The sequence below is a fragment of the Caretta caretta genome, chromosome 3, assembly GCF_965140235.1.
Source record: "Caretta caretta isolate rCarCar2 chromosome 3, rCarCar1.hap1, whole genome shotgun sequence".
Lineage (NCBI taxonomy): Eukaryota > Metazoa > Chordata > Testudines > Cheloniidae > Caretta > Caretta caretta.
In genome coordinates this window covers 166,498,192-166,521,824 of record NC_134208.1, presented here as the reverse complement: position 1 = coordinate 166,521,824, position 23,633 = coordinate 166,498,192, and the positions used below count along the sequence as shown (strand labels likewise).

At 42.3% G+C, this 23,633-nt stretch overlaps 1 protein-coding gene across 2 annotated transcripts in view; it reads left to right on the top strand.

The window, feature by feature from the left end:
- CENPF (centromere protein F) overlaps window positions 1-23,633 on the top strand; it is a 71,270-nt gene that overhangs the window by 11,621 nt on the left and 36,016 nt on the right. For both annotated transcript variants that reach the window (XM_048843165.2, XM_048843164.2), the window contains exons 4-8: window positions 2,993-3,108; window positions 4,319-4,410; window positions 6,130-6,421; window positions 8,545-8,747; window positions 19,236-19,361. In XM_048843165.2, coding sequence (XP_048699122.2) covers window positions 2,993-3,108; window positions 4,319-4,410; window positions 6,130-6,421; window positions 8,545-8,747; window positions 19,236-19,361 — 829 coding nt within the window. The remainder of the gene's footprint in view (window positions 1-2,992; window positions 3,109-4,318; window positions 4,411-6,129; window positions 6,422-8,544; window positions 8,748-19,235; window positions 19,362-23,633) is intronic.

Sequence of the window (23,633 nt, the reverse complement as noted above, 5' to 3'; positions counted from 1 at the left end):
TGTATATTACAGAAGTGCTAGCCTTTATTTAGTCTAGAAATACACTACCTGTACTATACTGATGGCCATAGACACACTGTCAATCTTCCATACTTCAATAACAAATTCCTTAAAAGTCATGTGTATCTCAAAAAACCCACACATGTTCTATTAATAGCCTAACCCCGTTTCTTTTAAACTATTACCTACTGTCGAAGTAAGCTTTTAAAGCTTCCCTTACCTGAACCGCGTTAGCAATGCAACTGTTAGCTAGCCTATTTTAGATCCAGCCTGTCCACCTCACTCATCCACCCTGGCAATAGGGTCTTATCAGATAGTGCTGAATGCTGTGCATTGCATTAGAACGGAGAATGTTTTACTTGTTGATATGGAGCTTTGGCATGAGACCCTTCCAACTCTGTCCACTTTACATTCCTTCTTCAGCTGCACAGGTGAGAGTCAAATCTTTCTTTGCTTCTGTCCAGCTTGCTAGTATATGGTTTCTTGAGCCAGAGAATTAAGGGTAGATAGCTTCCATAAACTATGATTGGCACAGAAACGTCATTAATTCCAGTTGGATGGAGTGGGGAGTCTGCTTTCAATACGTCAAAAAGCACAGTGTTTCTAAAAACGGTGGGTGTCCTGAATTTTTCTGAACCAGCTAGTGTTTGTTTGTAACTTTTCCCTTGTGATTTACCAAGGCCTGCATACATTTTGAAATTACTTTTTTTTTTTTTTTAATGCTCAGAAGCTGGGCAGGGGGAACACAGAATGGGGATATATTCCCCACCTGTAACCCTACCATATTTAGGGAAACCCAGCTTATTGAATCCATTTATTCTTTTTTTTTTTTTTTTTTTTGCACAATTGCCTAGCCTAACTACCCTGTACAGCAGGGTATGCTTTATTGTCTTGCATACCTCAATGATGAGTGTCCTTACCATTGATCTTTTTTTGTAACACCAAATTGATTACCCCACTAATTGATAGCAAACTGGTGTTGTAAGATACCATAGGGCAATCACCATTTGTTTCCCCACTGTAAGGGCAGCTTTCACCTTGCTGTTTCTGTGTTGAGGGATTGGGGTGAGCTGAGCATGCAACTCTAGGAATGAACTTCTGCATCTAAAAGTTCTAGAACCACCGATTGTCCCAGCTTTGTGACAATTTGGGCCCACCACTCATTGGACAGGCTCAAAACTGCCACTCCACCAAATGTGGTTGTTCCATGAATACCCTCTGCATTTATTTTCCAGTTATCCTCAGCTGAGTCTTTGAATGCCGAGTCTTTGGGAATATAGCACTGGAATGCCTATTCAGAGTGCAATGTGTTTTTGCCAGTATAATTCAATGCTATTTAGACATATCATGCCAGCAGAAGTGGCAGAGTGTAAAATGCACTTTGCCAAAATAGTTTTGGTAGTGTCACTATGACAACAGAATTTTTACCACTGCAGCTTTCTAGTGCAACTTTTTAGAGAGACAGGCTTGAAAATGTTGACCTAATGCTCTAACTTTATCACTCTCATTAATATAATATAAAGAGTTTGGAGGTTATATGACCCTTAAGGGGATTGTTGTACATATAGCAGTAGCTTTGTAAAATGGAATCTTAATAAAACAATTTAATTATGAACATTTGGGGAATCTGTCTATGTACAGTTTATGAACTGTTTGATATTGGGGACCCTGTGTCAGACTGCAAACTCCGTTTTGAATGTGGATCTTTTAGCCTCTGTCTTTTTACCTCCATCTTGGACTAAAATTCCAAGTGGTGGGGGCACAAAGCAAACAATGACAGACTGTTAAACTCTGATGATCATTTAACTGGAGCATTTAGCATTTGACTAAAGCCCTGGGACAAAGCAAGGGCTACCATCCAGGCCAAACTAGTTTTTTCAAAATCTGAATTCTAGGCATGATGGTAACTAAGCAACAGAATCTGGGAAGGTACTTTAATTAGCTGATGAGGCTGATTGGGAGTCACCTGAGAAAGTGGGGGGAGATAATAAGAGGGTCTCTAACCCTAGGAGGGGGGCAAGGAGAGAAAAGACTACAGATACTCCATGATTCAGAGGAGAAACCATGTGCAGGAGGGCAGAGAGAGAGGAAGAATCCTGAACTAGAGGACTCTGAGCTAGGTCCAAAGAATGCTCTAAGAGTGGTGAGGAAATTGAGGCAGGGAATTGTGTATAGGGTTTTTTTTTTTTTTTGGCCAGATCTGAATACTTATTGTGCTTGCTAACAGAGTGGTTTTTGGGAATGCTTGTAAAGTCTGTGTGTCTGTATTCAGCTACCACATGTCACTGAAGAGGTGAACTGTGTACCCAGAGTGCCCACAACGTTGGAGCTCTGGGGAAACCGGTGTGTTTGTCGGCGGGGTCAGTGCTGGCCTGGATGCCTAAGACAGCTAGGTTGTGTGGTCCCATTTCTGTGAAGTGGAACTAAGAGCCTGTGCCCTGGAAGTGTACCAGAGAAGCCAAAGGAAAAGGCAGTGCTGCAGCCTATTCAGGCCAAGGGAAGCTTAAGAGCACAAATCTAGCATATTGGGATCCAAACACAGCAGTCTTGTGAATGTCCAGCAGAGGGAGCTTTATCAGAACTGACTGATCTTAATACTGTATAATCATTGTAATTCCTTTTCATTCATGTGTCCTTTTTGTGTATAATTCTTTTTGTTTCGAGTCTTCTGAAATCTTAAATCTTAAATCTTGAGTGTGTATCTAAAATATAAACAAATTGTCTCTTTCGTATAAGAATAAATTTAAAACAACCAAATATCACTAGAAGTGAAAGTACAGATTCCAATATTTATTTGAAGGTGTCGTATTGTAATCTAGAATTGATATATAAATCATATTTTTAGTGATATATCTTTATTGTGCCCAATTTTATATTCCTTGAGTAACCAAAATTGCCATTCAATGTGCATTTTGGGCTCTTAAAAATGTATGATTGGGCCCTATTTGTTTCTGTAACTAATTCCCTGAACTTCTAATTTTCTTTTAAACAGGTACAAATCTGAACTTGAGAGAAGTCAGCAAACATTGATTACAGGAGACTTATCATTCAGTAGTACACCACAGAAGAATTTTGCTGCTCCTTTAACACCAAATCAAAATCACAATGGTAATTTCCCCCCTCTCCCCCCCCCCCCCGCGTGTCTAGTAGGCAATTGAATAAAATGTAAATTCCTTTGAAAATACATGTCACTCCAGAAGCATAAAAGAAAACAGAAGGTGAATGAAGAAAACAGTTGACCATGTGTTTGGCTTATAATCTGTTAATGTCTATAAATTTCCAGTATTTGAAAATTAGTTCTCATGAGTGAATATGTAAGAATTTAAGTGAGCATGCTTTGAGAGTCCAAGAATATGCTCTGTCTTGATTCAGGGGAGGGCACAAATGCAGATACTAATATAGACATAACATATGTACATCCTAATTATGTTCTATAACAAAATATTCAGGTGAAGGTTCATTAAAAATAATTGAAATTCAGTTTCGCTGGCTGGTGAATTGGGGTCTTGAGGGATTTAGTAGTAAATGCTCAGATTTCAAAATGTTTGCCAGTGACAATGTACATCACACAATTTGTTTGTGTTTAGGGTTGTGAAATTCAGAATCTACAATACAAAACAAACACATTTCATGGACACTAAAACAAGGTACTGCCAAAAACTTGCATTTGGCTACCTGACTAACTGGAAGTGGAGATCAGTCCTTGTTCTCATTTGAAAGCTGAGATTTCAGATGCTTTCGGAAGATGCAAAGCATTCTGGCTATGGTATTGCTTGAGAAAGTGGCTGCTACAGTTATGTAGGAATTAAAGTGGAAAGAAGCAAGATAGGAATCTGAGTGATGTGACTTTAAGCTGAGATTTTCAAATATGTGGTGATTCCCATTAGCAGAAATTAGGTGTCCAAGTCCCACTGGTTTTTCTTTTTAAGCTTCTTTGAATATCTGAATCTCAATGCCTGATATTTCAGTCATGCTACAAATGAATGTTAATTCCAGGGGAGCGATGGGGAAAAAATTCTTCATTCAGGTGATATTACAATATACACTTATAGCCCTGGTATTCGTCCCTCAGTCTAATGGTTGCATTTTCATTGTGGCACTGAGTTCCAGATCTCAGTTTTCAGTCCCTGAAATACTCAGTTTTACTGGTTTTAGAAGAACTCCCCTTGAGTTGTTGTCTTTTATATATCACTAGAGGTTAACGAGGGCTGTTGCTTTTATCACCCTTGCTTAATATTAGGCATAAGAAATGGTATAAGAAAGATATTATATACGAAATGAGCCAGATTAACAACAAATATTCATTGTCAATTTGTAGATTCCAAGTTTGAAGAACTCCAAGAAAAATACAATAAAGAAGTTGAAGAAAGAAAAAGGCTGGAGGCAGAACTGAGAAATATCCAGATTAAAGTAAGTATCATTTGAAATGGGGTATAGAGTATCTCAGAATTATAATCTCATTTATTGTGTGAAATGGAGAAAGGTGCAGTTCTTCAAAATTAGCCATATGATTTTTCAGGGAAACTGGTAAAATTAAATTTGCTCACTGTTCATGCCACTGAGATTAAAGTGTAGATTTAAGAAGAGTAAGCAGTGGGTATGGTTAATTTCCTGACAGCATTTTCAAAAAGTTAGTATGAATCAGAATACACAAAAAGGATTTTTTAAATATATTGTTTTCATCTAAATAATCACACATGACTGAGAATTTCTCATTACCCACAGTTATAAAGAGGGATAGAATTTATGAGGAATGTATATGTTTTTGCATTCAAAATCTGAAAATGACCTCTTCTGTTTCAAAAACAGAACAAACAAAAAACCTAACCTACTCAAGTTGGGCACAGTTGTTTTACCACCTTAAGAATATTTATACTACTTCAACATGCTTTAATCCTTTTTTAGGAAATGTGTACTGAAAAGCTAAAAACAAAATTAATACAATACTTGTACAATCACTTTCTAGTAAATTTAAAAGTTTATTTACACAATAAACTCAGTGTAAATATCCAGGAGTATTCCCATTAAAGTTTTTCAGTTGGTGCTTCCTTTGTTGAAGTTTTAAAGACTGATAGTGCTGCCACGGAAATCAGGGATTACATTCTTGTTAATTTTGGGGGACCAATATTGGGGCCCCTAGTGCTTTAGTCACAAACTCCATTCAAATGTTAGACATATTGAAAAACCAAGTTCAGTAAGTACCAATAGCAGCTTTCTTGTATTTTTAGAACATAATGGCCCTAATGGATCAGACCAATGATCCATCTAGCCCATTATCCTGGCTTCTGGATGATGTCAGATGGTTCAGAGGGAATGAACAGAACAGGGCAATTTACTGAGTGATCCATCCCCTGTCATCCAGTCCCGGCTTTTGGCTGTCGGAGGTTTAGGGACACAGAGATTGTCTAGTGAAAGAAAAATATCTGATATTAGAGCCTAAACATGTTTTTTGAGTCCAGGTATTTTGTAAAAGTAAGTGCAAATAATCTCTCTTGTGTATGGAACGATTTACATGTAGAATTCTTGCTAATGGGATCACCACACATTTGGAGATGAATAGAGCCCATAGTCTAAAATTGTATCTATATTTTTCCACAGAACACAAATGAGTATCAGATATAATTTACAGTAAGTCTAGAACAAAGTACATAAATGAATGTTATGCATGTCAACAGCTAGCTTTACAAAACTGATCTGATTGTGAGGAATGTGGAGGGATGTCAGCGTTAATTGATAGGACGCCTCTCTTAAAAAAACAAAACAAAAAACCTGATATGCTCAATATAAGGAACCACAAGTCAAACTTCTTGTCATTGAGATGCTGGCCAGCTTAGATGTATTTGAACTGCAGATAGTACTATCCCAACCCTGTTCAGCTGCCTGTGATGTTAATTGGCAAAGTATTCCAGTCAGTTGACTGTTGGGGGTATAAAAGCAGACTGGTGTGATTTGTATAGTACTTTGTGCTAATGGATGATCTGTGTTGCTGACTCTGTTATCAAAAATTGTAACTGACAGCGTGACCTAGTGCCCTATCTTATTTCCACCATACAGTAGTGAATTAATTCTTTTATAAATTGTCAGCTGTGTAAAGGTAGATATGCTTTCCCCCCCCTCTTTTTTAAATAGAAAATAAATCATTCTCATCCTCAAAGTACTAAGAGTCACAGAGAGATTGCTCGGCATCAGGCTTCTTCATCAGTATTCTCGTGGCAACAAGAGAAGACACCAAGCTGTCCTTCATCCAGCAGTCAAGAAACCCCTTTAAAGAGAGGTTTTACTTCATCCCATTTTCCATGGGAACAAGAGGCAACTCCTAGCCACTGTGGCTTAAGATCAAAGAAGACAGATTTCAGCAACAGTTTCTCTGACAATTGTGATAATTCTTCTGTCATCAAGCAGTTAAAAACACAGAACCAAGGTATCTTGCAAGTATAGTTATGACTTGAAATCTATTTTATAAATAAGAACATCATTTTTTAAAGATAATTAAAACCCTCTGTGTTTAAGGACTTCATTGAAGGCTGTTTTATATATAAAATGTGGGTAAAATACCTTCTCAACTTGTAAGACTTTTTGAGATCTCTGGGTAAAAAACACTATATACGTGTTTATTAATTATTTTATTGATTTATAAAGTTTTTCCAGTAAGAAAAAATTAACTGAGGTAATAAAATGACTTGTTTTATTGTGTTTTGAATTTAATTCTTTGGAAGATTCTGTAGAGTAATCTGCTCTATCAAGAAGTCATTTTTCATGGAGATCCTTGCCTGGTTAAACTAAAACCATAGTAGAATGAGCATTTGGAGCTTCTTCAACTGAGAAGTGTCGTGTCGTCCCCCTCCCGTCCCCCCCGACTATGGCTACACGAGAGAGTTTAGAGCTGCATTGGTGCAACTGTTCCGCTTTAAGCTCTTTAGTGTAGCCACTTTAAGCTGATGGGATAGAGGTCTCCCGTCAGCTTAATTACTCCACGCCCCGCAAGCAATGGTAGCTATGTCGGCAGGAGACGCGCTCCCGCCAACATAGTGCTGTCCACGCTGACGCTTAAGTCTGTCTAAGTTACGTCGCTCAGGTGGGTGGCTAATTCACACCGTTGAACAACATACCTTATGTCGACTTAAGCTGTAGTGTAGCCATAGCCTCAGTTCAGCTGTGCAGGATATCCACTCGGAAGTCTTTGTAGACATTTAATAAACACTATAGGATGAATCTTGTCTTCAGCAGATAAGGTGACAGGTGACTTAGGGCCATTTCATAACTTGTGCTCTGTTTTTCTGTCTTTGGTCTTCAGCTTTCTGTCGGTTAATTTTGTTACATTGTTGGAAGTGTTTAGGACAGTCTGGATCCTCCATTTTCTCAGTGAATGGATGCGCCTCCTTTCTTAGACTTCTACTTTAATCCAATTAAGCCAAAATTGTTGGCAAGTGGTCTTCAGAAAAGATAATTTTTTAAATGGTAATGCTGTTCTGCAGGGTAGTTGTATCAATTCAAACACTCACCCTTTGCTTACTGTTAGTTCAATTGGGTAGAGTTTTCATTCAATGTTTAGCTTATATGCATGGTCACATCGTAAAGTTCATTGCAAACCTAAACTGAAGTTTCAGCTTTGGAAGACTGAAGGGTTTTTGGGGGGCTGGGGCAGGGAGAAGGGTCAGAGACTGAAAAAAGGAAAATTCTCAACTGCTATTGGCTGCCATCTGTTTGTTTGCAGCTAGAGTACCAGTGGAATAGGTCCTCATGAAAGAATGATCAGATAATTTATTTCACATGCTAATAATCTGTAATTGCTGACTACTGTTCTTCATGTATAAAATTCCATTGAAGTGTGTGGAAAAGAAACTGTATAGATTCTGAGCCTCCCCAAACACACACACATGTATCATGACAAAAGCAGTTTTGATTTGTAATACGCAATGTTTTAGAGATGTGAAAAAAAGACCATAGATTGTATTTACTAAAGGACCCTTCCAAAAAGAGAGACATGCATTGAATAAGCTAAACGAACACTGTTTGGTTAAATTTGGCCCAAAACATAGGTTTGTAATAGCTTTTCTTAAGAAGCAGCTTTTTCAAAACTTAAGACCAAGCAGAAATGTTTCAATAACTTTTTAGAAAATTCCAGTGGAGGTAGTTCTTAAAAACAAAGAACCTCTGCAAAATTGGTGGCCTAAACACTGCAACGTTGTGCCAATGCATAAAAATTGGAAAATGAAGCTAGTAAAAAACAAAGTGAAACTGATCTATAGTCACTATCCAAGCTCAAAAAATAAACATAAATTGAGCCAACTAGACTTTTAAAGGCCTTTCAATTTTCCTAATTTGATAATAGATTTTTAAAATTTTTATATTGCTACATATTTAATCTGATAAGCAGTTTTTAAATAGTTTTTATTTTTTATTTGCATTTGATAGGTGCCTGAAGTCTTATCAAGTGCATAGAATATGTCTAATTAGAATGTGTAGGCTGCTTTAAAGTACTAATACAGTAAATAACTTTTTAAGTAGAAGGCATCATATTAATCCTTTTTCTTTTAAATTAAGAATTAAGCTCCAGAGTTCAAGAACTAGAGCATCAGCTACAAGATCAAGAAAAAGAAAAGAAATTCCATATGAACAAACTTCAAGAAACTCAACTCCAGCTGGAGAAAACAAAACTGGAATTCATGGACAAAGATTCTATTTTGCACAAAATTAGAGATGAATTGAATAGAATGACAGCACAACGTGATCAAGCTACTGCCCAGGTACCATGTTGCACCAGGCCTCTTCTGGCTGCTTTTATAATTATTGTTAGCAGTAGTGTGTGCAAACATTCAGTCATATTTACAAGATTCAAGATATTGAATAATGTTTCTTAGAACATCCTGAGGATAATGAATTGAAAGTACGTATTATGTTGGACCCTAAAGTTCTTAATTAGCTTGCCATTTTCTGCAAGGTTCCAAGCACTTCTTAGCAGGTACTTAGCATCTTGCAGCCTCATGCCTTTGGGCATGATTCACTAGAGATCTGGAACATCTTTTCTGGTAAGTAGGGCCCTACCAAATTTACGGCCATGAAAAGCACATCACAGACCGTGAAATCTGGTCTGTATAGAACAGGATAAAAGTACACAAAAGATTTCACAGGGGAGACCAGCATTTCTGCAAATCTAGAGAAGCCCTGCTCCAGATTTACTTAATGGGTGAAGCAATGAGACTAGCTTCAGGACCTGGGTCATATAACCGTCCTGTAAATGCCTTCTCTGCTCCTTAGAGTGCTAGTACTGGGTCCTTAACTTCCTGGGCCTCATCAGCAACATCCTGTTTCAAAATCTGGCATGTTGGACAAGAAGCTTTCTGTGAAAAAGGTACAGAGATGGAAGAGTACAGAGATGATCCCAGATTAAGATCTCCTCAAAGAGAAGGGTGGAGAAATCCAAGCTTTTATGCAGATCCAACTTATGCTATCTTATGTCCGGACAAAGTGTGTTTAGGACACATCCTGTGTTCCTACTGACAGTTGTCACAGACTTACATCTGAACTAGCAGATTCATCTGCCTATATTTTTCTTTGAACCACCTGCTTCTAAGGCTCATGCTATGCTCCATATGTTGAATGCCAGACATGCTTTGGCATGTTGTTTGCATGTTGTTTCTGCCCCTCCATAAACACTTAGCCCTGGTCTACACTACGAGCTTAGGTCGAATTTAGCAGAGTTAGATCGATTTAACCCTGCACCCATCCACACAATGAAGCCATTTTTGTCAACTTAATGGGCTCTTAAAATCGATTTCTGTACTCCTCCCCAACGAGGGGATTAGCGCTGAAATCGACATCGCCGGGTCGAATTTGGGTTAGTGTGGACCCAATTTGATGGTATTGGCCTCTGGGAACTATCCCAGAGTGCTTCATTGTGACCGCTCTAGACAGCACTCTCAACTCGGATGCACTGGCCAGGTAGACAGGAAAAGGCCCGCGAACTTTTGAATTTCATTTCCTATTTGGCCAGCGTGGCAAGCGGATCAGCACAGGTGACCGTGCAGATCTCATCAGCAGAGGTGACCATGGAGTCCCAGAATCGCAAAAGAGCTCCAGCTTGGACTGAACGGGAGATATTGGATCCGATCGCTGTATGGGGAGATGAATCCGTGCTATCAGAACTATGTTCAAAAAGATGAAATGCCAAAATATTTGAAAAAATCTCCAAGGGCATGAAGGACAGAGGCTATAACAGGGACCCGCAGCAGTGCCGTGTGAAACTTAAGGAGCTCAGGCAAGCGTACCAAAAAAAACAAAGAGGCAAACGTCCACTTGTGGTTAGAGCCCCAGACATGCCGCTTCTATGATGAGCTGCATGCAATTCTAGGGGGTGCTACTACTACCCCACACCTGTACGTGGACTCCTGCAAGGGAGTCTCACGCAACAGGGATGAGGATTTTGGGGACAAGGAAGATGAGGAGGAGGGGGAGGCTTAAGATAGTGCACACCAGGCAAGGGGAGAAACGGTTCTCCCCGACAGCCAGGAACTGTTTATCACCCTGGAGACAGTACCCTCCCAACCCGGACTCCCGGACATTGAAGGCGGACAAAGCACCTCTGGTGAGTGTACCTTTGTAAATATAATACACAGTTTAAAAGCAAGCATGTTTAATGATTAATTTTACCTGAAGACTTGGTATGCATTCGCGGCCAGTACAGCTATTGGAAAAGTCTGTTAACGTGTCTGGGGGTGGAGCAGAAATCCTCCAGGGACATCTCAATGAAGCTCTCCTGGAGGTACTCCCAAAGCCTTTGCAAAAGGTTTCTGGGGAGGGCAGCCTTATTGCGTCCTCCATGGTAGGACACTTTACCATGGCAGGCCAGTAGCATGTAGTCTGGAATCATTGCATAAGAAAGTATGGCAGCGTGTGGTCCCGGTGTTGGCAGGCATTCAAGCAGCATCCGTTCTTTATCTCTCTGTGTTATCCTCAGGAGAGTGAAATCATTCATGATCACCTGGTTGAAATAGGGGAATTTTATTAAGGGGACATTCAGAGGTGGCTGTTCCTGCTGGGCTGTTTGCCTGTGGCTGAAAAGAAATCATCCCCGTTGTTAGCCACATGGTGTGGGGAGGGGTGAAGTGATCATCCCAGAGAATTGGGTGTGTGTGGGGGGGTTAGTTGGGTTTGTGCTGCACATTAATCCGAAAACATCAGCCCCTCCTTTTAAATGGCCAATGTGTCTTTTTCAGTTTTACTCTCCCTTTTTTTTTCCTCCTGTAGCTGCAAATGTTTCAACACTGCCACTAGCATCTCTGTCCCAGAGGCTAGCGCAGATAAGAAGGCGAAAAAACCACACTAGCGATGAAATGTTTTCTGCGTTCGTGCCGTCCACCCAAACTAGAAAGAGCCCAGCAGAATGCATAGAGGCAGACAATGGCAGAGTCCAGGAAAGCACAAAATGAATGCGAGGACAGGAGGGACGCACGAGAGGACAGGTGGCGGGAGCAACAGGAGAGGTGGCGGGATCAAGAGGAAAGGTGGCGGCAGCATGATGAGAGGAGGCAGGATGCAATACTGAGGCTACTGGAGGATCAAACTGATATGCTCCAGCATATGGTTGAGGTGCAGGAAAAGCACAGACCGCCACTGCAGTCCCTGTGTAACCAACTGCCCTCCTCCCCAAGTTCCATAGCCTCCTCACCCAGATGCCCAAGAACACACGGGGAGGGGCCTCCAGGCACCCAACCACTCCATCCCAGAGGACTGGCATTTAATAAGTTTTGAAGTGCAGTGTGGCCTTGTCCTTCCCTCCTCCCCCACCCCTCGCGGGCTACCTTGGCAATTATCCCCCTATTTGTGTGACAAATTAATAAAGAATGCATTAATTTGAAACAATGACCACTTTATTGCCTCTGCAAGTGGTGATTGAAGCGGGGAGGGGAGGACAGTTGGCTACAGGGAAGTAGAGTGAACCAAGGGGGCGGGTTTTCATCAAGGAGAAACAAACAGAAACAAAGTGGTTTTCAAAACTTCTCTGATGCGCAGCACACCCTGCTGCGCTTTTCTAATCTCCCTGGTGTCTGGCTGTGTGTAATCAGCAGCCAGGCAATTTGCCTCAACTTCCCACTCCGCCATAAACGTCTCCCCCTGACTCTCACAGATATTGTGGAGCGCACAGCAAGCAGTAATAACAGTGGAATATTGGTTTCGCTGAGGTCTAACCGAGTCAGTAAACTGCACCAGCGCGCTTTTAAACGTCCAAATGCACATTCTACCACCATTCTGCACTTGCTCAGCCTGTAGTTGAACAGCTCCTGACTACTGTCCAGGGTGCCTGTGTATGGCTTCATGAGCCATGGCATTAAGGGGTAAGCTGGGTCCCCAAGGATAACTATAGGCATTTCAACATCCGCAACGGTTATTTTCTGATCTGGAAAGTAAGTCCCTTGCTGCAGCTGTTCATATAGACCAGAGTCCCTGAAGATGCGACCGTCTTGTACCTTTCCCGGCCATCCCACGTTGATGTTGGTGAAACATCCCTTGTGATCCACCAGTGCTTGCAGCACCATTGAAAAGTACCCCTTTCGGTTTATGTACTGGCTGCCTTGGTGCTCCGGTGCCAAGATAGGGATATGGGTTTCATCTATGGCCCCACCACAGTTAGGGAATCCCATTGCAGCAAAGCCATCCACTATGACCTGCACATTTCCTAGAGTCACTACCCTTGATAGAAGCAACTCAATGATCGCGTTGGCTACTTGGATCACAGCAGTCCCCACAGTAGATTTGCCCACTCCAATTTGATTCTTGACTGACCAGTAGCTGTCTGGCTTTGCAAGCTTCCAGAGGGCTAGCATCACTCGCTTGTGAACTGTGAGGGCTGCTCTCATCTTGGTATTCTTGCACTTCAGGGCAGGGGAAAGCAAGTCAAAGTTCCATGAAAGTGCCCTTACGCATGCAAAAGTTGCGCAGCCACTGGGAATCATCCCAGACCCGCAACATTATGCGGTCCCACCAGTCTGTGCTTGTTTCCCAGTCCCAGAATTGACGTTCCACAGCATGAGCCTGCCAAGGATTGCCACCAGGATGGCCAAATTGCCAGGGCCCCTACTTTAAGAGAAGTCTGTGTCCATGTCCTCACAACTCGTCACCATGCTGCCATCGCCTCCTCACCTGCTTTAGCAGGTTCTGGTTCTGCATATACTGCATGATAATGCATGAGGTGTTTACAATGCTCATAACTGTTGCAGTGATCTGAGCGGGCTCCATGCTTCTTGTGGTATGGCGTGAGCAGGAGAGCAGAGTTGCACAGGAAGCGGTGGTTGGATGACCAGTTTTGCACACCTACTGTACCGTCTGCTGCCAGGACAACAGCTGAGTGGGCTGCATGCTCGCCATGGTATGGTGACACAAGAGCAGCCAAGCAGAGTTGCAGCAGAAGTGGCGGATGACAACAGTCATACAGAGGACCTGCGAGACCACCAGGAGAGCAGAGTGGTAGCGGAAGCGGTCGTTCGATGACGATGGTTTCCAGACCTAGTGCACCGTCTGCTGCCGGGACAGAGCAGCCGAGCAGAGTTGCAGCGGAAGCGGCCCTGCGAGACCACCAGGAGAGCAGAGTGGCAGTGGAAGCGGTCGTTCCATGACGACGGTTTGCAGACCTACTGCACCATCTGCTGAAAGCAGTATGGTGCCCGCATGGAAAAAAGGCACAAAACTATTGTCTGCCATTGCTTTCACGGAGGGAGGGGTGACTGACAACATGTACCCAAAACCACCCGCGACAATGTTTTTGCCCCATCAGGCATTGGGAGCTTAACCCAGAATTCCAATGGGTGGCGGAGACTGCAGGAACTGTGGGATAGCTACCTACAGTGCAATGCTCTGAAAGTCAATGGTAGCCTCGGTACTGTGGACACACTCCGCCGACTTAATGCACTTAGTGGGGACACGCACAATCGACGGTATAAAATTGCTTCCTAAATATCGACTTCTATAAATTCGACCTAATTTCGTAGTGTAGACATACCCTTAGATTAAAGAAGTTATGTTGCCTTGGGGAAAGGAACCACCACATGTATCTTCTGTAGGTGTGATGGTTGTCACCTACCCTTTCCTGTCAGGGTTTTTATGAATGCATGCAGATTCTGCTGCCTACCTAAGAATGTTAGAAATTCTGCTGCTTCCTACATCCCATATACAGGATGCTGAAGATTATACGATCACATGAATGGGGGTTAAGAATTTGCCTCTGGAGAGATACAGCAATGGTGGTTGTTTGCTACCTCTGTGAGGACCCCATTGAGAGATGATCTTGGCTGGGAGTAGGTTGAGGCCTGAGACATTGAGCCAATCCAGTGTTATTACCATGTTTGTATACAGATGTTCAAGTAATTTAACAATAAGAACTTTTGACCTATGACTAGGCCCTCTCCACTTCACTGACAGCAAACTGGAGAGGAAAGATTGATTGGTTGCTAGTTCTGATGTCACAATAATGCTACTTATGAATCACCTGAGTTACTGGCATAGTTCTGTCACCATAACCTCTAGATGTGACTGTTAAGAGCTTTTCTTATTACAATCCAGCTTCTTTAAATGAGTTTTAAATCTGATTTAATTACAAATTTATAGTATTAAATTTGGAACATATGAAGAGCCTGTGGTGGTCTATCACTGAGATAATCAAAGCCAAGAATAAGGTGAGAGAACAAGTGGTGAATTTTATTAATATTGTGATCTTAAAAAAATTAGTTTTCTCTGGCAAAGTAAGAAACTATTTTATGCAGAAAATTAATAGGTCATTTAAAGTGTAACTGCTAAACTTGGAAAATAGATTAATTTATTATACTGTGAAACAAGGATTTTTAGTTCCGCCAATGTCAACTTGTTGGGTGAGAATCAGATCCTCTTCAATTTAGGCTTAAACAATTTATTTTAGCCTTTATTATATATGTTTTAAGACAATGCTACTATCACCTATGAATTACATAAACATGCAAAAAAAGGTAAGGCAAGAAAAGGAAATGCTCAGGTTCTCTTTCTTGGGGACAGGGTGACTCTTTACAAATCTCTGCTATGCTTGGCTATTTTTTCCCTGTATCTTCTCCACTATTATGTCAATTATCTATTTTTTTTTAATCCTCTGTTCTGTAACTTTGCGCAGACTCAGTATAGGAACCTACCTCATCTCTGTCTTTATCCATGGTGATAAAGTTCCTTCTCCGCCTTGGTGGGTCCTGCGCTTATTGGCGGATTTGCTCGCCTCAGAGGTTCACGGCAGCCCTCCGTTTGGCCACTTTTGTGGCTCAAATCTGCCATTCACTCAGTTCGCCTCATCAATGGCCAACATGGGGAAAAGGAAGAAGAACAATCCCCACAGTCTCTGCTGATCCACGTAGTGGATCGGGGAACAGGTCAGAGACCTTCCCCTGTGGTGGAACCCACAGTCCAGGTCAACTCCTCCGGTATCAAGTAGGGAGTTGGAGGGATGGGGGGAACCAGGCCTGCCCTCTACTCTGGGTTCCAGCCCAGGGCCCTGTGGATTGCAGCTGTCTACAGTGGCTCAGGTAACAGCTGCGTGACAGCTACAACTCCCTGGACTACTTCCCCATGGCCTCCTCCTAACACCTTCTTTATCCTTACCATAGGACCTTCCTCCTGGTGTCTGATAATGCTTGTACACCTCAGTCCTCCAACAGTACACATTCTCATTCTCACTCTCAGCTTCTTGTGCCTCTTGCTCCCAGCTCCTCGCACGTGCACCACAAACTGAAGTGAGCTCCTTTTTTAAACCCAGGTGCCCTGATTAGCCTGCCTGTCTTAATTGATTCTAGCAGCTCCTTGATTGGCTGCAGGTGTTCTAATCAGCTTGTCTGCCTTAATTGTTTCCAGAAAGTTCCTGATTGTTCTGGAACCTTCCCTGTTACCTTACCCAGGGAAAAGGGACCTACTTTACCTGGGGCTAATATATCTGCCTTCTGTCACTCTCCTGTAGCCATCTGGCCTGACCCTGTCACACCATATACATTCCCTTCTAACCCCCTACTTAGAAGATTCTCCTGCATAAATCACAATAACTAACCCAATTTAATAAATTTTTTGCCTATCTTGCTAAAACTTACTTACATCTGTGTAGTTCCCAACACATCTATTCCTTGCTGTCATGGCCACTGGCTCCATCCAGTTGTACTTACTTTACAGCAATTTTTATTCTTACTCATCTGTTTTTGTGGCTTTGAGTTTTTACTTGTTAGCTGGTCGAATGGACGGGTGGAGGGTGAGGGATTGTACCTGACTTACTGAAAGCTAACAGCTCTCTTCTCAAGCCTGCTATCCGCTTGGCCAAGAATTTTATATATGAGACACACAACCCAGTTTTCTGATTTACAAACTATTTCAGCAAAATCTGATGATCTAAAGCATCAGAAATACATACAAAAAGCAAAAATTCCTTCATATTTTCTTATCGGATTATATATAATATTAATTTCTCTAACATTACTTAGTACATATTTAACTAACACAGTTCATTACACAGTTCTTCAACAAAGCTTAACTTTGTATGTGCTTGCTAATGGTGGCTCCATAATTTACAGTAGAACTTCAGAGTTACGAACACCAGAGTTATGAACTGATCAGTCAACCCCACAAAGCTCATTTGGAACCAGAAGTACACAATTAGGCAGCAGCAGAGACAACCCCCCCCCCCCCAAAAGGCAAATACAGTACAGTACTGTGTTAAACATAAACTATTAAAAAATAAAGGGAAAGCAGCATTTTTTCTTCTGCATAGTTAAGTTTTAAAGCTGTATTAAGTCAATGTTCAGTTGTAAACTTTTAAAAGAACAATCATAACATTTTGTTCAGAGTTACGAACAATGTCCATTCCCGAGTTGCTCATAACTCTTGAGGTTCTACTGTTTATTTAAGTCAACCATTTTCCTCCATTTCCCTCTGCCCTTAAAAAATTTAAAATAAATATCTTTACATGAGCTAAAACATCTTGTACTTTTGCTTCAGCACAGGCAGAAGTTAATAAACCCTATTCGTAGAACTGTAATGCAGTCTGTAAAGCTGATACATAAACAAGGAAACAGAATAGAGCTATCCACTTAGAGTCACAGACCTGCATGATCCAGGACAGAATTTTTCTATATCCTTTGGACCCTCTAAATACTAGTGGTACCTCTGGATCCCTTCCATGACAGGAAAGAATTTACACACCATACTGAAGAGTTTTAAAGTGCTCAGAATGCAAGATCTTGGATCTTTCCAAGACCTCTACATTTTGCTCCAGAAGAATCGAGGGGAAAAAGGGCCTCTTGTATTCAGTGCAAAGAAGCCCAAGAAATTTCTGTGGCTATAGTACTGATATAATTGAAATGTTGAAATAATTTGCATTAGTGGAGCAAACGTGTATTAATCATATAAAATGGATTTTTTTTTTTGCTAGCTAATACAGATGCCAGACAGCTGTACACTGATAAGAGTAAAGAAATTAAGCCAGTCAAACCCAGCCTTTCATTAAGAGATAAATTCCTCTTTGGCCCCTGTCTTCCCATATCCATGAAGGGACCTACACTTTGCTATATGGGAGAGGGTGGGCAAGACTTCAGCAACCTGCACAACACTTCCTTTCTCTGCAGGAGCTTCCTTGCCACTGCATGTGGTGGTTGTTTGGTTTAGTCGATCAGCCACTGCACTGCTATACTGGACAACAGAGCAGGAGAACCATGGAAACTAATGGATCATCTTCTGCTCTATACCTTTTGGGATTAGTGATTGGTTCCTTTTTTTTCCCTACCTTCTCCCTTTCAGAAATTCCCAGCACCTATCCCAGCTATGTGGGAGGGTGCTGTGGGGAAGATCTGCACTTTGAAAACTTTTCCTTTATGGATAAGTTGCTCTGATAGACTGAACAAATAGTAGGCCAGCTCTCTAATGAGGCAGCCAGCAATGCAGTATTGTTGTTGTGGTAGAGTGAATAACTATAACAAACATCTAAGAAACACAGATATTTTATATATGCTAAAGCCATTTGAAAGTGTCATAAAAAGACATTTTAACAGCACCACTGTCTCCTTCTTTGAAAATCATTGGCTTTTCACCATAATTATGTTCCGTAAATACATCAAAGCTGAAGCAACAGGAGATGCTCTTGTCACAACGTTCTATTCCATTCATATTCTAATTCATTTATGTGTAAGCAGGACCTCACTTCAACAAAGCATAAATTAAAATGAAATATAACTCCACATATGCCAGTAACATTGTCACATCCCTTTAAAATTATATTCAAATAAATTGTTCATCTGCTTTAAAAGTATTCAACCATGAAGTTGATTTAAATCTTATCAGTGGTTCACTTTTTTAATTACCTTTAAGAATAGTTACTTGCCGTAAAGAAAAGATTTCAGAAAATAAAAATGTGTTCCATAGAGAGAGAAAAACAGTTATTCTGCTAGGACAGCTTTCTGGTAAATTGGTTGTAAGTCTCCCTAACATGCTGCAAACGTAATGAAACTGTAAGAGACAAAGGAGCAGTAGCATTACAAACAGTAGTATTGTGTTCTGAGAAAATGCATAGTAGTGTGCTTTCGGCAACTTTCAGACTTATATCAGCAGATTGTTTTCACAATAGAAATTACACTGGGAATTTATTAAATGGGGTTTCAGTGTACTCTGGTTCTTTATAAACCACCAAAATTACAAGCAATATATTATTTTAATAAAATGACAGATAAACTGAAACACTTCTAATAGGAGAATTTCCTCTCAAAAGGAAATTCTTAGCATATTGATTTTCAGTTTAAAATTTTAGTCTAACCTACTTTAAACAATGAAAATTGTTCTGTTCTTGCTGTTCAAAATAGTTCAGTAATGTTTTTCTGTTGAATCAATGTGCTGATTCACTGTAAATTGAGTTGCATTGAATTTATCTCCTGTGCCTAAACACTTCTAGTTTTTTTCAGTTTTTGCTGCTCACTTATTGAAACTTAGCACACACTTGTACTGTAGCCAAGTGTAATTGGTTATCAGTTTGGTATGGGATACCTATGTGGGTGTCCACTGCGTCATGGAAGACTGGAAGCAGTTTTGGGGCAAAGACCATGACTTCCTCGTATGTATGTATGGTTTTTTTGTTTTTTTAAGGTGCCTACTAAAGTGGGGTTTCAATCCTGATTGTGGGGGCGGGATTGCTATTGTAGTACAAATAATAAATATTCCCCTTGCATCGCTGTGATTTATGATGAAACTTTTTGTAGTATGAAATGGTGGAGCAAAAGATGAAAAAACTATCAGAAGAATTGAATTGTCAAAGAGAAAATGCTGAAAGGGCTCGTCGCTCATTAGAACAGAAAGTAAAAGAAAAGGAAAAGGAATACCAAAAGGTAAGACAAGACCCATTTTTTCACAAGTTTAAAGTTGCCTCCAGACTGCTATTATCAGAGAGAACAAGTTGTTCATTGAGTATTTGTCCACGTAGATCCCACTCTAGGTGTATATGTGCCTCAGGCACGCAAGATTGGATACTTCTTTGAGTGCTTGCTCATGTCGATTCCATGTTTGATGTGTGCGCGCCCTTGTGCACGCTGTCAGAAATTTTTCCCCTAGTGGTACCCCTAGGGCTGGCTTTGGCAAACTCTGGAGCCCCGTGCTTATGTGCCAGTATATTGGGCCCTGCTGGCCCCACGCCCTCTCAGTTCCTTCTTTCCACCAGTGATGGTTGTTGGAATGCTCCTTGTTTTCACAAATCCGATAGTGGTTTCTCTAACTTCGGACTCTTTGAGTTTTTCTGGTATATAGTTACTGTAGTGTTAGTATTATAGTTAGTAGTAGTTAGCATTTAGGAGCGGAGTCCCGTTAGGGACATAGCCCCAGGGACAGGGTATGCCCTGGTCCCTGGGGTTTAAATCGTGTGCTGGGTGCAGCAAACCTATGCCTATTAGTGACCTGCACAAGAGCTCCCTTAAGTGCCTAAGAGAGGTGCATATTAAAGAGAAGTGCAGGATCTGCAAAAACTTCAGACCTCACACTCTTAAAGACAGGGACAGCCGATTTAAAAGCCCTGTTGATGGAGGCTGCCCTGTGCCCCGCGTTGGAACCATGCCGCTCCGACTCTGCATCGAGCACCTTGGCGTTGGTGCGGAGTGCCCCTCCGACACCAGGATCTTCCTGGTGCCGCTCCCCTTCTCCCCAGCCTAAGAAGAGGCATAAGAAGTCACGGTTGGAACGAGGTCATTCTCCGGCACCATACATAGCTACCTGGGAGTGACCACACGAGTTGAGACCTGCACAGGGCTGCTCGATTTCCCCAGAGTCACATCTGGCAGTGGCCACACCATGTGGGGCACCGAGGCCAAATTGGGAACCACCACCTACTCCTGGGAGCCGTCGGGGCCCACAACATTTCATGACACCTTCAATGTTGGAGGCATTCCGAGCAGCAAGAGACTAGATGTCTCTCCCTGTGCCACCCATGCCTCGGAACCTAGGCCCATCTTTGGAAGACACCTTGAAGGCTGTTCCCTCTAAAGGGAAACCTGTGATGAGGCTACCTTCTGGGCCTCCGACATGGCACCGCTCCCCAGCCTGTCGCTCCCCATCACCACGTCACTGCTCGCCACTTCGCTGGTCTCCACCTTCCCGGCACCAGTTCTCAGTACTGCGAAGCACATCTCCAGCTCGGAGACACCGGTCACCTTCCCCTCGGTGCTGCTCCCTGGTGCAATGGTGATCCCCAGCAAGCTATGGCTACCAGCATGAGGCCACCTCAGCTCCACCCTAGTCTCCTAGGGAGGAATCTTCCTCGGGGTCCAAGAGTGAGCCCTCCCCAACCCAGAGGCATCATCAGCCCCAGTCTTACAGGCTGGAGCCCACAGCAGGCCTGCTGTCAGGTCCCTGGCCATCCGCCCAATGGCCACCCCAGTGGCTGTATTGGACCCTTTGGGGGTTCTCTCCCATGCTGTGCTCATATTCTCTCCAGGCACCCTTAGTAGTTTCTGAGGGCCAGGCCTTGGCTACAGTGCCACCGGAATCCGGCTCAGAACCAGACCCTGGCACCGAGACTCCGGCGACCCCTGCACAGTCAGCACCAGCAGTTGAGGATGAACCGGCTGCAACGCCCATGGCTGCCTCCTTCCCTGACGAGGCAGTGGCTGGACCTGCCAACCTTTTGCTACCCGACAATTTCTGTACCCACCAGGACCTGCTTAAAAGAGTGGCCTCCAACTTGGGGCTAGAGATTGTGGTGCTCAAGGAGCCGACTGACAACCTGTTCGACATTTTGGCTGCAACAACTACACTTCCTGAAGTGAGGGACCTTCCTGGGACCAAAGTATTGTATACCTGGACCTAATGGTCCCCCCCCGTCCCTGTTAAGAGCCTTTAGCATCATGTTCCTTATCACCTCTCTATGAAAACAGGATATTTGGTGGCTGTTATCTCCGCTCACAGGATAAGCTAGATTTAGGCATTAATGGCAGGACCTCTTTTACTACATTTCACAAAGACAAGATGACTCTTCTTTGATCTCGCCCTAGGTTCTTATTCAGAGTGGTCTCAGTCTTTTGTTTGCATCAATGCATACACCTTCAGTGTTTTCCCCCAAACCTCATTTGACTCCTGGAGGGGCAGAACTTCATATGAGTGATGTCTTTAGGGCACTTTTCTACTACCTCCATAGAACAAAGCCTTTCCATAACTGGCCTAGAACTTTTTTTGCAATATTTGGTACAGGTCTAGAGGGCTTGTTATTTCAACCCAGAGATTCTTGAAATGGATATTTGATTGCATAAGGATCTTCTGTGAACTAAATAAATTAGATCCACCTTCTTATATTAAAGCAAACTATATTAGGGCTTAAGTGACACACACATGCTTGAGGAATGTTCCTATGTCAGAAATTTGCAAAGAAGTCACTGGGAGCTCATTGCATACTTTTATTCAGCGCTACTCACTAGTTGCAACTCCTAGTTCTGATGCCCAGTTTATTAGGGCAGTCCTGCACTCTTTATGTAAATTGGACTCTTGACATTCCCCTCCATAGGGAGATAACTGCTAGTCACCTAAAGTGAGATCCATGTTAACAGATACTTGGAGACAAAACCCCAATTACTTACCTTACAGTAATTCTGGTTCTTCAGGCTGTTCTGCCCACATGGACCCCACGACCAGTCCTCTTTCTCCACTACTGTGAAATCTATTAGTTTTGGGATTCTGTATTGGCAAAGAAACTGAGAAGTGGCTGGGCCTGCTCTGCCTGCAGGTGTGTGGGTGTGTGCGTGCATATTAAGATACCTGCTGATGCTACATCTGCACACTGTCAACCAAAAGAACCCAATATCATGCACCTGGGGCACATGCACACCTAGAGCAGGATCCATGTAGACAAAACATCTCAAAAGAAACCAGTTAGTGTAAGGAAAACAACTGTTTTTGTCACATGATATTCTAGTTGTGCTACTAAGGGGCAAATTTTAGTAGCTCATATGCAAATTGAGGGAAACTTAGAGGGAAAATATTTTAAGTATCTCCACTCTGACCTTCCTCCTTTCATTTTTTTTCTCCTTTGTCACACTCTCTCTTGCTACGTTTTTTTCTTTTATTTTAGTTTGGCAGCTGGATGGATCTGCATTTGTTAGTGAAACAATTTATTGGCCTACCATGAATTAAACTGACTAAACCCATGTTCCCTAGCTGTTGATAATAGTAGTCTGGTGGTTATAACTTGGTGGAAGTGAATCCATTCTTTTTCTTCAAGATAGGCTGGGCAGGCAGGCTACCAATTTGTTCACCTCTAATTTATAGTTAGATGAAAAAAAATCAGAAAAAAGTTTGAACATTTTGCTAGTAACTGGCTCACTTATTCCTGAGTGTGAACCTTGCCACCTGCATTCTTCTGCTCCTGGCAGGCCAGCCCAGGGTAGGAGTGGGTCTTTGGAAAGGGTATGAGGGTAGAGAGGCTGGGGGTAAAGGGGAAAGACACAGATATTTTGGGAAATGGATCACTGGGAGCCAAGAGGGTTGGGGACTTCATAGGACAGGTCTCTGGCTGGCAGTGAGAGTGGGAACAGGCTGTGGGGGTACTTGAGGACATGGGATGGAACAGGTGTCTTGCAGGAGGATAGGAGGGTGCTTAGGAGAAAGCAGAGGGGAAGCACTAGTACTTCACTACCTTCTCCATCTGACAAACCTGCTATGATTTGTTAGAGGGGAGTCCTGCAGCTGCTGCCAAGAGAAGTTTGGCAGAGAGGTTTGTTGCCAGGAGAAGCCACTAGTGCTTTCCTTCCCCTATTTTCCTCTGCTTTCTGCTCCCCTACTTAGCCCTCTCTTCTCCTTACCAACTCCAACACCCCCTTCTAAAAGTCCCATGCCCTTCATAGCCCTATTCCCCCACATAAATCCCCTCTCAAATTCATCGAGATCCCCAACCATAAGGACCATGGGGCTGGGAAGAAGCCTCAGAAAAGAATGATACCTGGATGGATATCTACTTTGCATCTCCTAAAGATTGCAGGAGATAGGCTAGATTCCTAAGGATCTTAGGAGGTGTGCATTAGTGAAGTTCTGCTCCCCCAGACCTGAGGAGGGAGGAGTGAATGCCCCTCTACCAAACTTCTGTTGCTGTTCAGTCTTATGTTAAGTCAAATTGAAAAAAACTA